Here is a 16019-nt window from a genome sequence, read left to right on the forward strand (position 1 = left end):
GGTCTCTTTCGTGGTCGATCGGTGTACCACGATTCGTTGGATACGTACGATTGCACGCGATGGTCTCTCGCGTTGTCGTCGACGAGTGTCCGAGACTCGTCGGGATCGAGAGTCGTTCGTCGAAGAGTCGCGCGTTCAAGTGTGGTAAAATTATTCCGATATTTCGGTGGCCTCCTTTTCACGACGTAAACAGTCGTGAAACGGTGCGCGACCTTGCGTGTCTTTCCGTGTCGCGTTTAACAGGTGTACTTACGTGTTTCGACTTCGTGTAACCGATCGTGTATATTCGAATACGGTAACGGGTACCGAACGCGATCGCTAGAATGTATTTGCGTGTTCCGTGTCGATGGTGCGTTCCGCAATACTGCTCGAGTCCATCGCTATTTCTCGGTGAAAATACCTTTTCCGTACGCGTGTCTTCGACCCGCGTTCACCGATCTCGGTGACTCGATCTCGCCACCACGATGAAAATTGGATTTTCCTCGACAGGATCGAAGCGTAATCTTCGCGGAACGCGAGATGGAGATCCTCGATGAAACATTCTCGCGGAGTGGATCGAAGCGTAATCTTCGCGGAACGCTCGGTGGAGATCCTCGATGAAACATTCTCGCGGAGTGGATCGAAGCGTAATCTTCGCGGAACGCTCGGTGGAAATTTTCATTCGAAGGAAATCCTCGATGATGTATTCTCGCGGTAGAAAAAATTGATTCGCTCGTATAGGGGACCGTGAACGTTCCGGATGTACCAGGTCGTTCCTGCACACGCTGAGAAGTTTCACGAATTTGAACGTGGAACGCTCGATGGAGATCGTCGATGAAACATTCTCACGGAGAGGATCGAAGCGTAATCTTCACGGAACACTCGGTAGAAATCCTTGATGATGTATTTTCGCTATAGAAAAAATTGATTCGCTCGTATACGAGACTATGAACGTCCCGGATGTACCTGGTCGTTCCTGCACACGCTAAGAAGTTTCACAAATTCGAACGCGAAACGCTCGGTGGAGATCCTCGATGAAACATTCTCGCGGAGAGGATCGAAGCGTAATCTTCACGAAACGCTCGGTAGAAATCCTTGATGATGTATTTTCGCTGTAGAAAAATTTGATTCGCTCGTATAGTGTACCGTGAACGTCCCGGATGTACTGGTCGTTCCTGTACACGCTGAGAAGTTTCAAGAATTCGAACACGGAACGCTCGATGGTGATCCTCGATGATACATTCTCGCTGTAGAAAAAATTGATTCGCTGGTATCGGGTACCCTGATCGTCTCGGATGTACCCGGTCGTTCCTGCACACGCTGAGAAGTTTCACGAATTCGAACGCGGAACGCGATTATCGAGATTGCAGAAACCAAGTGTTGTACACGCTTTCGCGCTCCAAGCGATGGTGGGATTCGAAGCGCGTAGGCAGTTCCCAGTTTTCGATCTACCGATCGCTCGAGGTCCGCTTGCAAAATCGTTGAAACGATTACGTGGAATACCCGAACGGTGAGAGATCGGTTGAAAAATGTACGCGTTCGATTCCGAGGGAACGTTGTTCACGAACCGCCATATACGATTAATAACACGTCGCGCGGACGAATTACGGTAAATTGTGTTGGAAAGTTCGCGATTCGTTGCTTCCATTTTCTAATCTCCGAATACACGGATCGTGGTGTATCCACCGGACGGAATTCACGATTTTAATTTCGTATTGTTCGTTGGTGAGATTTCCTTTTACCGGAAAACGTCGAAGAAGCGTTTCGAGGTACGTCGAGTATCGTTTAAGAAACGAGAGAAACGCGAATGAACGTCGAGCGAGAAACGGAGAGAAGAAGTTGAATTTTTGGGAAAATGGTTCCGTTGGTGGTGAAGCGTGGCCGGAAGTTGGCTTCTCCGTGGCTTCCGTCGTCCTTGTCACGGGTGAACGTTCCGGTCGAAGGTCAAGTACACCCCCGTGAGGGCCTTGAGAGTCTCTCGAACGGAAGAAGTTCTCACGAAGCTTTCGTGAAATATTCCACGAGGAAGCCGTATCGCGTTTATAGCGGACGATACCGTTTCTTCGTGGCTGTTGGCAGGATGAGAGCTCCATTAATTCCGAGTTACGCGAAATTTTTCAACTCCTTCTCTGTTCGGTGAACGATCGAAGATTTCGTCGATCGTGTATACCAATTCGTTGGAATTGTTCGCGTTTTCGTTTCATCGTTTCTATAATAGTTTCTATAACGTTTAATCGTACACACGGTTAAACGTTCCATAATACGTTCGTTTTCCATGTTAGTACATCGATGAAGTTAGGCAAGATGAAAGCTCTATTAATTTCGAAGCTACGCGAAATTTTTCAACTTCTCTGTTCGGTGAACGATCGAAGATTTCGTCGATCGTGAATACCAATTGGAATTGTTCGCGTTTTCGTTTCCACGTTTAACCATACACACAGTTAAACATTCTATTATTCGTTTTCCATGTTAATACATCGATGAGATTAGGCAGAATAAGAGCTCCATTAATTCCGAGTTACGCAAAATTTTCAACTTCTCTGTTCGGTGAACGATCGAAGATTTCGTCGATCGTGAATACCAATTGGAATTGTTCGCGTTTTCGTTTCCACATTTAACCGTACACACATTTAAACATTCCATAATTCGTTTTCCATGTTAGTACATCGATGAGATTAGGCAGGATGAGAACTCCATTAATTCCGAGCTACGCAAAATTTTCAACTCCTCTGTACGGTGAACGATCGAAGATTTCGTCGATTGTATATACCAATTCGTTGGAAATTATTCGCATTTTCGTTCCATAGTTTCTATAATACGTTTAATCGTACACACGATGAAACATTCCATAATACGTTCGTTTTCCATGTTAGTACATCGAAACGAGCGAGTCCTCTCAATCTTCCAGCGAGTACAGTGACTCGAGCCCTCGAGGAATTCCAGCCGAGATCAGGAGACGTTAACGGACGACGTACGATTCAGTTCTGTCGTGTTACCAGAAGAATATAGTTTCTCCGTAGAAAATGCGGAAGAATCCACACGACACGAAGAGAGTAATTTGTACAGGAAAGATTCTACACGGTAAAAAGCGTAGACCGAGTCAAAACGGACTAGTTGTTACTTTCGAAGAAACGTCTTCGCGCGTTTCTCGATTCGCGATCAAACTTTCCACGTGATCGAACTTACATCGAATACTATCCGATCGCGAGCGTAACATAAACAGTGACATATCGTCGAACATTTTTTACCAAAGATAGTCTCCATTACAAATTCTTCATAAATGTACTCCCCCTCGGCGAGACATAAATCTTTGCTAACGGTCCTGTTCGGAGCGTTCCACGATCGGTCGAATTTTCATCGAAATTGTTCGTTGAATTCTCGATATTGTTTCCCGATGGTTCCACGTCGAGTATCCATCCATGGGGAATATGTGTCCAGCCATTCCTCGTCGAGTGTTCGATCGTCCGTAGCCACGCGATCCGTTGCGGAAATATTCCAAGATTTCTGGGTCACTGTGCACGACCCGTCTGTCCGTTCGTCCGTCGATCGTGGAATTTCGATTTTACCGGGAATCTTTTCGTCTGGCGCGTGCCACCATCGCCACGGTCTAAGTCCCCGAGCCCGTGGAACGATCGACATTCCAAGCCGCGCCCATTTTCAGCGCGTCGACCGGACAAGTTTTGCGTTTAGCGTTCGGAGCGCGCCGGAGCGCACCGCGATCGTACATATGCCCTCTCCTTTATGGGAATCGACGCGGATCGGTAGCGAGAACCGCGAGAGACTTTTCTCTTAAATGTACCGGGATTTCGTCGCGCGCTGCTTTCCTTCGACTCTTTATTTGGGATACCGAAGAAAAACCACCGCGCGAGCATCCGCGAGGTGGAGCTCTCGTGCCGAGCGTAATCGCGACGAAGAGTTCCACGGGACGTATAAATTTTTCTTTTTTTTTCTTCGTCCCGGTTAAACAATTTTCGAACGATCTGTGACCGTTTCGTATCCGCTCGAACGAACATTCCAATTGCAACGCACGTGCGGTGAAATATTAGCCGAACGAGTACGCGAAACTTCAAACTTAACCGCGAATAAATTCCATTCGTCTCGGGGAATAAAAATCTGCGGTGAACAACGACGCGGGAGATTAATTTTCCGACGTGGGTCGAGTGATTCTTTTCTGGTCGAACAGAGTGTCATCAAAGAGTTCTGGTTTGGAAAAATTGGTTAGGAGATTTTCACCGTAGGACGAGACGATTGTAGATTCCTGTTCGGGAAGGATTGGGTTCAACGTTCGTCTTTTGTTCTCGACCGCAGAGTTTTGTCGTACAAGGATCGGTCCGTTGTTGGATTGGGTAATCGAATCTCGAGGTATCCACGAATTTGCTAAAACGTTGAAAATAAAAAAGAAACTGGTTGTCTCGATTGCGTGTTTCAAGATCGCTGCGACACAGCTTAAGTCTGCGGGTGATCGGGATTTACTCGAACACGAGAGACTTCTTCGGGGATATGGAGGGATACGAATATCCGCGCGAGTACAGAAATCGAGTGAAATGAGATAAAAAGGTAGCTCTTCGATCAGCTTCGTTCGATGATAATTTCGTTGGAGAACACGACGTTCTCAACTGGTAGCAATCAATTGTCTTTGTACCCATCCTGGTGTTCGAGATTAAGAACAACGTACGTTATTCTTCAAAAGTTCGTACTTTGCGGTACGATTCGATACAGGGTGGTTCTAAAACAGTCGCAAAATCTTAAGAAAAGTTCCAGTAAGTTTCTTCTCTTCCCAAGAACCAATCTATTCGAGTTCTGTTTTTAAATTGACACTGTTCAATGATTGACGTTGGAAAGGGCCTGCACAAGATGGTTCTAAAATAGTCGCAAAATCTTAAGAAAAGTTCCAGTAAGCTTCTGCTCCCAAGAATTAATCGATTTAAGTTTCGTTTTCGAAATTATTATTCTCCTCTGTTTCGTTGTCGAATATTGACACAATATAATGGTCGCAAAATCTTAAGAAAAGTTTCAGTAAGTTCCCAAGAACCAATCGATTCGAGTTTCGTTTTTAAAATTGTTATTCTCTTCTGTTTCGTCGTTGAATATTAACACAATTCAATGATTAGCGTTGGAAACATCCTGCACAAGATGGTTCTAAAACAGTCGCAAAATCTGAAGAAAAATTCCAGTAAGCTCCTTCTGCTCCCAAGAACCAATCGATTAGAATTTCGTTTTTAAAATTGTTATTTTCTTCTGTTTCGTCGTCGAATATTGACACAATATAATGGTCGCAAAATCTTAAGAAAAGTTTCAGTAAGTTCCCAAGAACCAATCGATTCGAGTTTCGTTTTTAAAATTGTTATTCTCCTCTCTTTCGTCGTTGAATATTGACACAGTTCAATGGTTGTCGTTGGAAACGGGCTGCACGATACAGAGACCGTATGACGTACGCCGCTCTGTTATTTTCACGAGCGCGTTTACCTTGGCGAACGCAGCCGGTGCGCGCACGGCATTAGAATAAAAATGTCGGCTGGCTCCCCCGTCGTCGCCGACCCGGAGGATCCGTACAGTTATGTTACTTGCACCGTCTCTCCTCCCGGCGATTACACCTATCCGATATGTCTGCGCGGACCGCGAATGCCAGAGCCACGAGGTAGTAGGACGAACGTGTAATTCCACGAGCGGTGTTACGCCTCTTGTTCCGAACTTATTTGGCGCAGGAATCCCGTCGACCTTTGTACCCGTTTCCCTTTCATAATATTTTCTGCCTTTTTTTTTTCCACCCCTCCACGGCCAACCTTCGACCGTGTATGGGCCTGGCCGCGATCGTTCCGAGGATTACTCAAGAAGGCGACTTGCACTTCTGAAACTGGATGAAGTCGTCTAAGGGGGGGCGATTAGGAGCAGAGGAACGCTCCGTGAACCCAAGAACTGGGACATTCGTTACGTCGTTGTGGTAGAACTTAAAGATGCACGAGGTTCCACACCGGTCAGGAATTACAGAAGGTTGATCATCGTCGACGATGGTACTTTGTTCCAGTTGGCAATGTACTCCGCATATTTTATCTTTTTCGATCGCCTGCTGGGAGCGGCCTGGAACGATCGATGGTGGATTACTTAAGAGTCCACTTCGATCTTTCGATCACGTGACTGGCAATACACCGAGGTTCATTTCGTGCGGGAGAAACAGATCAGATCGAACCACACGGTGGGTTGTAATACCCGAATCTACGAGTGGTCCTGTGTCGAACGAAAGCTACAGAGGCGAAACAATTCGATGGTCTGCGGTTCGTGTACCGGTTGTTCCGGTCGAGATTGCCGAGGCGAACCTGTGACGACGGAACATCGTACGTTGCCAGTTTCAGCATAGGACGTTGCCCGGTAATTGTACGATTTAAATGTAAACAAAACCTACAAGACCGTAAAGAGTACTCGAGCTGTTGCACCTGTTGGGTTGCTGCACTCCCATGACACTCGAGGGGCCGCGCGCTCGTGCAACGAGACAAAGGAGTAGAGGAGAATCCGCGTCTAAGAACCTTGAATCCTCGGGTGGAAACCTTGGTTTTCGATGGTCCGATGCCGGTGAAACATTCACGTGCCGGTCACGCTCCGGGACATCGAACGATGCTCGATGGATCCGCGATCGAGTCGCGAGGAAATCGCTTCTGTAACTCGATCGATCAACCTGCTCGTAAATCGTTGGGCTTCGTTTCTTCTTTCTTTCTTTCACATTTTTTCAATTTCTTTCTTTCTTTCTTTCATATTTTTCAATTTTTTTCTTTCTTTCTTTCATATTTTTCAATTTCTTTATGTCTTTCATTCATATTTTTCAAGTTCTTTATGTCTTTCTTTCATATTTTTCAATTTCTTTGTCTTTCTTTCACATGTTTTCAATTTCTTTATGTCTTTCTTTCATATTTTTCAATTTCTTTCTTTCGTTCTTTCTTTCACATTTTGTAAATTTCTTTCTTTCTTTCACATTTTTCAATTTCTTTCTTTCTTCACATTATTTCAATTTCTTTCTCTCTATCTTTCTTTCATTTTTCCTTTCTTTCTTTCACATTATTTCAATTTCTTTCTTTCACATTTTTTCAATTTCTTTCGCTCAACAGCGGCATTCGAAACGCTATCGAGAAACATTAAACTCGCGCCTGTACGTCGCGATTCGATGTTCCTTCGCCTCGCGTTACCCAACAGTTTCAGTGTCATTAGTCGATACGCGAAACGGGAATTGCGATACGCGTGAATTCTTCGGCGATAAAAGGCACGCTGTGACACGAATTTAACTCTTTGCGAAATCGCTCGACCTCGGAACGCAACGCATCGGTATCGTTCCTCGTGGTTCGATCTAACGCGCGAGGTAAACCATCGATCGGAATTCGTCATCGAAAGGTATCTAAACTTGTCCACGGTACGAAATTAACGACGAAACAATAATAATAATAATAATAACAACAACAATAACGTCTTATTGCATTGTACGAGCTTAAGTAACACACGGAATTGTATAAAATCGAGCCTCGGTTGTTATCGAGCTCACCCTCGGAGCGAATAAAATAAATAAAACGGTAGATTAATCGTAGCCGCGTGGTTCCTTTTTGAGAAAGTTTCGCTACTCGGCGACGGAAACGTTTAGAAAGAAAGCTCGACGAACGTTCCTCGCGAACCGGTTGAATAAATCCCGAAGAAAATCACATTTGAAGGTCCGTAATCGACGCCGGGTATTTAAATGGCTCGGCGCGCTCGTATTTTCAAGCGACCGCTTGACATCCGAACAAGCACGGCGTTGCAAGGGTACCAGAAGAATTACGGGAACGATCGGAATGCCGTTTCCATCGTAAACCTTTAATCTTTGCTACGTCGCGCTTTCGTTGTTGCGCAAATCGTTTGTCTCCCGGCCGGTCTCTGCGCGGCTGTCCATTAAAACGGTGGCCTCACGGAAAATCACGTTCGCGTATTTATCATCGAAACAATTTTAATAAATCGTTTCCCGCGGCTCGCGAGCCGCGTAACGATTACCGCGCGTGGGCTAACACGTTCGCGAAACCGATGCATCATTGTTCCAAGGTGGAGCGATTCCGGTACGAGAAAGAGAGGGAGAGAGAGAGAGAGAATTCGCTTCAACCTGTACGAGAGAGAGAGAGAAGAAAGAATTCGCTACAATCGGTACGAGAGAGAGAGAAGAGAATTCGCTCCAATCAGTACGAGAGAGAGAGAGAGAGAAGAAAGAATTCGCTTCAACCGGTACAAGAGAGAGAGAGAGAGAGAGGAGAGAATTCGTTTCAACCGGTACAAGAGAGAAAGAGAGAATTCGTTTCAACCGGTACAAGAGAGAGAAAGAGAGAGAGAGAGAGAGAGAGAGAGAGAGAATTCGCTTCAACCAGTACGAGAGAGAAAAAGAGGAGAGAATTCGCTCCGACTGGTACGAGAGAGAGAGAGAAAAGAGAATTCGCTTCAACCGGTACAAGAGAGAGAGAGAGAGGAGAGAATTTGCTTCAACCGGTACAAGAGAGAGAGAGAGAGAGAGAGAGAGAGAGAATTTGCTTCAACTGGTACGAGAGAGAGAAAGAGAAGAGAATTCGCTTCAACTGGTACGAGAGAGAGAAAGAGAAGAGAATTCGCTTCAACTGGTACGAGAGAGAGAAAGAGAAGAGAATTCGCTTCAACTGGTACGAGAGAGAGAAAGAGAAGAGAATTCGCTTCAATGTGGGAACACGAGCCCCGTTTACGCCAACGTCGTTTACGATACAAATCGTGGAAGGTCTCCACTTGGCACCGAACGACACCCTCCCGAATAACTTCATTTTACCCGAAACCAGGCGTTTTCTTATCGTTTGTTATCGTTCGTGGATTCGTTTCGAGAGCGATGCAGAAACGTTGCGTCTTGTCAGCGATCGCGGGTTAAAATACGCACGAAAGCGTGGAAATGTTTCTTTCCGGTCGCGAGACGCATCGGGAAGAGAATTGCACGAGTGAATTACAAATCGGAGCCATTCTCTGGCACGAAAGTCGACTAGTTTAGAAATTACGCGATTTGAGTGACGATGCTGATTTGACGATGCTAATTTTGCTAGAGATTCCTTCGAGTGTTCCGCGCTGATTTTTCGAAAATTTGCAAATATATAGAACGATCGAAGATATTCGAGTTTGAAGAATAAATGTTAAAGAGGAGATTAACGTTGCGAGTGGTCGATCAAGAGTATCGAAAGTGGTTCCTTTGTATCGTACGAGAGATGGGTGAAACGATAAGTCACCGACTGGTGCATTCTATCTGATTTCAACCGAGAGATAAAATTACTGTGTATCTATCGAAGATCGTAGGTATTTCTATAGGGAAAAAAAGATTGCGATAAAAGTCGAGATGGCAAAACTCTCCCGGTTCCATACGCGTAAAGACGATCAGCTTCTTTGCGCACTTACAGGTGCAAACTAGGATGCGTTTTTAGCTGCATTCTAACGCCTGGGTAAACGACTATGATTCTATTCATTGACGCGAACGGGACCGGGTTGAGGAGAATCCTGGTGTGTTGCACAAGTCGATTGAAATTCGCATAATTCGTGGCACCGTATGTATTTATTGTGTCGACAACGGCCGGTGGAATTGCTGTCGTAAGGTATAATTGCGTTTCCATTGAAGAAATCGTGACATAACCGGAAGATCGATTCAGGGCACGAATCATAAAGGAACAGGTAGCGCGCGACGCGTCCTTGCACCGACACGAATGTACATATAAAGCTTTGTATTACAATACAAAGCAGATACGTCGACGTTTCGATTTCTTCTTTGGCGAGTTAATCCTTAATTAACGCGTTGAGAGAGAAAAGAGAGAAAGAAAAAGAGAGAGAGAGAGAGGGGACACACGAGCGACATTGAATACTCATCGAAAGCAAAATTTTCAGTTACCGACTGATTATTAACGGGTAATTGCATAAATTACCGCGGTATGTACACGATCATCGGCATACCATTCTCGCGCGTATAGGATATTTTATAACAGATTTTGTCACGCAATTATTGCCAGTGGCGTATTATCGTTTCGTTGCAGTTTATTTTGCGCAACGAGGTATTTTGAAAAGAACTCGCGTTCAGGGACGAGGAAGTTGAAATTATTTTTCTCCGTGTGAAACGAAGAATTCGTAACCATGGTTGCGCAAATTGAATACGTTAATATCATTTTCTGACGTTTCTTATCGGTGTTCCACCGAAAACCTTGAATTCTCCGTGTCGTTGAATATTACCTACGTAGATCGGGAAGTCGATCTACGATTCGATATAGACATTTCGTCGAGAAAGTAGTTCCCATTTTTTGCAAGCTGGACGATGGTTCAAGGTATCGGAATTTTACGAATCGTTTGACGTGTTATTTTGTAAAATATCAATTTCGTGGAAACGTTGAAAAAAAAAAGAAACTACTGGGCGCTTGTTGCGTAGCTCGAACTGTTTGCTAGAAATTTACCGGATCATTAATTTCTTTAATTGCTGACAGAAGAAAGGTCGCTGCGTTCAGGTACGAGTCAAGATTGCATTAACAGATTACACGGTAATTGAAATTTTCCGGGAAAACACGAAAATTACGGTGGCTTCCGGCCGCGTGATTCTTAAACAGCCATAACAGGTGATTACACGAGCGGAATGCTAGAAACAGCTGAGAAATTACATCCCTCGCGTTTCCCTGCTGGATGCACGAAATTATATTCCCTTGGATAACGGGAGTCTTCGTTTTATGTCTGGAAGATGCGGCGGGATAATTTGTCGGGAACTCGAGGAGAACGAACCACGCGAACCGAGCAATGTAGACACAAAGTCTATGGGGGGTTAGTTCGCTATTACAAAACTGGATCTCCAAACAATTCGTCTTGGAAAATACGCGTCTGTGTATTTTCGACGTTCGTCAAACTTTCGGCTGGAGAATTATTTTCATCGATTATTCCCTATCTTACGCGAACAGTGAACTTTAAGTGTACAACAAGTGCTTAGAAATTGGAAATAGACTTTCCGTATTGGTGTACCTTTGAGTACACTTTTGACGAAGTGACAGTGTTAACAAAGGATCATGATTACGCTCTGGAAAGTTTAAACGATCCAGAGAAAACACCCGTTAAAATATTAGATTGTTCGGAAAGTGATTTCGTTGTCTAAATTGGAGAATATATAATTTAATAAAATGTTTGTACACTCTGAAAAATTCGTTTCATTTTCACGAAGAAAAAACTAAAAAGACTTTCCGAACAATTCAATATTTTTTCGAATAGTGATATCGTTTTCCAAAATGGAGAATATATAATTTAATAAACCGTTTGTACACGTTAAAAAAATCGTGTTTTATTTTCAGGAAAAAAGAAACGAAAAGACTTTCCGAACACCTCAATATTTTTTCGAATAGTAATATCGTTTTCCAAAATGGAGAATATATAATTTAGTAAAACGTTTGTACGCTCTGAAAAAACTCGTGTTTCATTTTCACGAAACGAACAACCAAATGTATTCGATTCGTTGCACCCAGATTATGCGAATCCTATGAAAGTAAAATTCCAATGCAGCTCCATGAAAACGTCGACTCGATTCGAACGGTGAATACATTGATCAGCCTTAGACGAGTACGGTTAGGCAGACAAAGATGATACGTGTCTGTATCGAGATCTGTGAGAACATCGCGCAGATATCCACGATACTTGTGTTTCAATTTAATAGTAATTTTGCGGTCGTAGTCGCAGGTAGATAGAACGCAACGACGATCGAATGATTAATGGACGAGGAAGATGTGTTCAAGTGGAAAGTTGTGCAATCGACACACGCAGAAATTTATACGGTATGGAAACCCGATAGTTGGTTCGCTGCGCATAGGTGTTGAAAAATCGGAATGAAAGTTGCCGCGCGTTTAGCGCGCGCTCGCGCTTTACAAAACTGAAATGTGATTTAGGAACGAGTTCCGCGGTGAACGGTGTCGCGACGCCATTTTTACGAATTCGCCGACCGATAACAACTCCGCGTGTATTCGTCTAACCATTCCTAACAGAGGGACATTGAACTGTGGTTAATTCTTTTTTAGAAATTCGTACCTTCGAAATACCTGTTATCGAGGGAAAACGAAAAAGAATCGTAGAAGCGTTCGTTGCATTAATTCCCGGAGAAAATCGCTCTCGATTGCAAATTTCCCAGCAGTTCCATGCAAGTGATTCCGTCAGTTTTACGTAACATCTTGGCCACCCAATCGTTGAACAAATATATACCTATTCTCCCTTGAACGTTTCCTTTCTGGTTAGGGATTTTTTCGAGCTTCCACATTGTTCTTTCTCGTCACTTTTTAAGTTTCTCGAGTACGGTGTAACCGATACTTGAACGATTTATTCTCCAGCATGGATTTACATTCTAAGAAGTTTCATTATTTGTAAAAATATTTACGAATAGAAGTGATAATTAATTTCTTAAATATCTTTCTCGAATAATTTTTTAACAATGATAAATAATAGAAAAGAATAAGAGTGTATTACATATTGGGTAAGTGAGCTTTGAAAATTAGCTCGCGATTATCGGAAATGTGAACGCGTATGCCTAGAATTCCTGTCGCGTTGGAATAAAAAGGGAAAGAAACGGAGTAGATTTTCTCTCGTCGCTATGAATACGACATTTTTCGATTTATGTCAAGATCGTATCGCGACTGCCTTTTAAAAGAGAACTCCACTGCCGATTATCGTCCCACGCATTGACGTATAGTGGTTACGCGTCGCTGCCCACGCGAGCCATATTTCGCGCTTTATCGTACGCAAGGTTGTTAACATCGGCGAACGTTGTGCGCGATTGTTGCATCGCGAGGTTGTGAATCGTTTAAAAATTATTTCGTCAAATCGGATACATCCCATCGATAGAAATAAACTTACAGCGGTATGGTCGAAGCAAGAATAATCTTTCGTACAGTTACAATCAATCGAGAACAACATTGTGAGAACACACTTGGTTACTTTGGAAAGCTAAACACGCATTCAATACGTTCTGAAAACAGTTTATCGTCTTTGCAATCCACTCGAAATCGTATCACCTGTCCGAGCAACGCAAGAGACATTAAAACGACCAGTCTCCTCTCGGGACACCTTGTACACCAGCGTAGAATGTCAAAAAAAAGAAAAAACCAAAAGAGTAAAAGTGTGCGTCAATTAACGCACTTTCATCGCGATATTAAGTTTCTCCAGGGAGGAGAGAGAAAAAAAAATAGAAAAAAGGATGCGTCTAATTACCGCGGGATCGTTTCACCGACGTGTTCGGGTCGAGTCGTTGCACTCTAGTCTCAGATCGGTATAGAATCGTTGTTTCGCGACAATTGGCTCGCGACGAAGTAGATGGAACACTCTTTCCATCCGCCGCCATGATTCCCATTGAGTCGCGTTTTCCTTTCTATGTCAAAGAGATCGGCGTGGTTGTTGACGATGTTCCCGCGCTCGAGACGAACGCCGCTGGCGAAACAACGATGTGAAAGCAGATCGGTACGACCTGGACGTACCTCTCGATGGTCCTTACCGACGTAGCCACGTTTATATTTCTTTTCTTTTTTCGCGCGATAAACGATTAAGTTGTACACGCCATTGTACACACCGAGGAACGATTCACGTGTGACGTGATGCACACGCGTAACTGGTATCTGTCCTTTCGCCACGCGATCAGATACACCAAGCTGCACGTATACGCCAAGCTGTTGGCTAATTGCACCGGAAACTCGGTTCATTTCGTGGCGTTAAGAGGTATTTTCATTGCCACGGATTCCTGGGAAAGCGAGCGCCACCGGATACCGTGCTGCGTCGAAACGGACCCGCGAACAGGGTCAAAATCTTTGCTCGATGTTGTTTCAATTTTTTCTTAATCAATGTGTCGTCGATCCTTTTTCGTATCTTCGAAAGTTCGACTTCTTTCCGTTGCGCGATTCTTTCGTCGATGCGCGATAAACGCGATTCCAAGATTACGTCTTGCTCTAGAAATTCGCCGCCAGATTTGTTCTCTCGAGGAATCGAAGTCACTGAATCGAATACACGGTGCGTGGATTTTTTTGCCATATTTAACGATTTATCCAGCCACGAAACAGTCATTGGAGCATTCCGGTGGTTCCACGGAAAGTGATTCATACGAGGCGCCATCGCTCGGAATGTATCGAAGAGATTGTTCCACGGATGGAACATTTTTAAATAGAAATTGATAAACTACGGCTGTTCTCGTCGAGAAGAAGTTCGGTATTTACGATCCACCGCGTTCGGCGATTTTACAACGGTAATTGGTAGGCTGTTTCGCGTACCGGCAATAAAAGCGAGAAAGTAAGCTAAAAATTTGCGTTACGATGCAATCTGTTTAGCAACGAGCATTCAAGTGGGCAGGAAAGGAATACCAATTACGTGACTCATCGACGATTTTTCAATTGGGTCATTTCTTCGTGGATACTCTCGACGAAATCGTTGCGGTATCAATTTTTGCGGAACGAAACACTGGATCGAGATCACTGAAAATTTGACCGTGGACAAGATGTCGAGAATCGTGCGATCTTTGGTGTATTGTAGAAGATGAACGCGTCCGTTGCGCGTACTCCGGAAAGAATGTTGCAGGTGGCATGGGTGTTCGTCAAGGTTAAGAAGATCTTGCAACGTGCGAGCATTCAGCGGCCGATTATCGTATTGTGATCAAGGAAAAACGTGGGACGCGGAATTTCTCAACTTTCCTGCACGGTGAACGCGGCTGTTTCGCATTTTTCATGGAATCGCTGGTTGAGCGTGATCCCTCTCTAATTTTCGACCATCGAGGATCGGATCGATGATTGTTCTCGCGGGAAGGAGTTCTAGAACGAAATCAATTCGCGTCGATTCGATAAGAGACCATCCTAAACATTTTTTTCACGAAAAATACCTTCGTTGTAACTTACACTTCTTCGTTGACAACATGGTATGATTTTCTGGTACTTTTATGAAGGAAACTTTCATCTTGGAAACTTTTTTAAAAGTTCTCCTCACGACAATTCGATAAGAGAGTATCTTGAACTTTTTTTTCATGAAAAATACCTTCGTTGTAACTCATACTTCTTCGTTGAAAACACGGTATGATTTTCTGGTATTTTTACGAGGGAAACTTTCATCTCAGGAACTTTTTTAAAAGTTCTCCTCACGTCAATTCGATAAGAGACCATCTTAAGCTTTTCTTTCATGAAAAATACCTTCGTTGTAACTTATACTTCTTCGTTGATACAGTACGATCTTGTGGTACTTTTACGAGGGAAACTCTCACCTTGAGAACGTTTTTCAAAACTTCTCCTCGTGGAACAGATATAGAACTCTCGCGACAATACGCAACACTTACAGCATACCGTACTTACACAGTGCACGGTGCAGAGTTCGTTAATCGTTTCGATCCCTGTCCAGTTCTATCGCGTTTCGTTCTCTCGTGCATCCTCGAGCGGATCTCGTTCGAGCGCATCTTCGTCCTCCACTTCCGTCGATTTAACAATCGTCGTCGCGATAATTGCAAGCCCACGCTAAAATTCGTAGCAACAACAGTGACAGAACGAGAGAGAAAGAGAAAAGAATTAACGAGCCGAGCGAACGGGAACTCTCGCGCGACGCCCTTGATTCTTGGATCGCAATGGAAACGCGATACCAAATGCTCGTCACTTGGGGAAACCGAGGTCGTTGTTTCAACGATGTTAATTATTAACCACCATCGGTGGCTGATTGTTGCATTAGAGTGCTCGACGAGTACGCTCGCGGGGAGAACGATCTTGATGGCCGCGAAACAGTGAAAACAGTTTGTTAGCGCTTCGTATGGTAGACGTATCGGCCAGGGATGGCGTACGTATGAGAACGGGCGTTGTGTACTATCATTAGAACGTGGATCTTAAACGCTACGTGGAAACGTTGCTGTTCTTTCCTCTTCTTTCCGTCTTGGTGCGTTTCGTACCGTCGATGATTTCCCGCGCGACCTCGAGCTTGTAGCACTTTCTACCGGGACGCTGGAACAGAAAATCGGCGTCAGGGAACTTTCTACAAAATGGCCCGCTAGAAGTGTCCTGGAAATTGTCGTTGACGGT

The 16019-nt window shown here is 44.2% G+C and overlaps 2 protein-coding genes across 11 annotated transcripts in view; one reads left to right on the forward strand and one right to left on the reverse strand.

The window, feature by feature from the left end:
• Positions 1–16019, reverse strand: part of LOC143148455 (protein C10) — a 46363-nt gene that overhangs the window by 5037 nt on the left and 25307 nt on the right. For 6 of the 8 annotated variants that reach the window (XM_076314800.1, XM_076314796.1, XM_076314801.1 and 3 more), the window contains one exon: positions 11988–15941. The exons of 1 other annotated variant lie outside the window; for it this stretch is intronic. In XM_076314800.1, coding sequence (XP_076170915.1) covers positions 13248–13682 — 435 coding nt within the window. In that variant the 5' untranslated portion in view covers positions 13683–15941 and the 3' untranslated portion in view covers positions 11988–13247. Of the gene's footprint in view, positions 1–11987; positions 15942–16019 lie in introns of those variants that run through there. One more of the 8 variants, XR_012992480.1, reaches the window with a different exon arrangement.
• LOC143148452 (uncharacterized) overlaps positions 1–16019 on the forward strand; it is a 39988-nt gene that overhangs the window by 864 nt on the left and 23105 nt on the right. The gene's annotated exons all lie outside the window — the stretch shown is intronic.

Source organism: Ptiloglossa arizonensis, chromosome 6 (assembly GCF_051014685.1).
Source record: "Ptiloglossa arizonensis isolate GNS036 chromosome 6, iyPtiAriz1_principal, whole genome shotgun sequence".
Taxonomy (NCBI): Eukaryota; Metazoa; Arthropoda; class Insecta; order Hymenoptera; family Colletidae; genus Ptiloglossa; species Ptiloglossa arizonensis.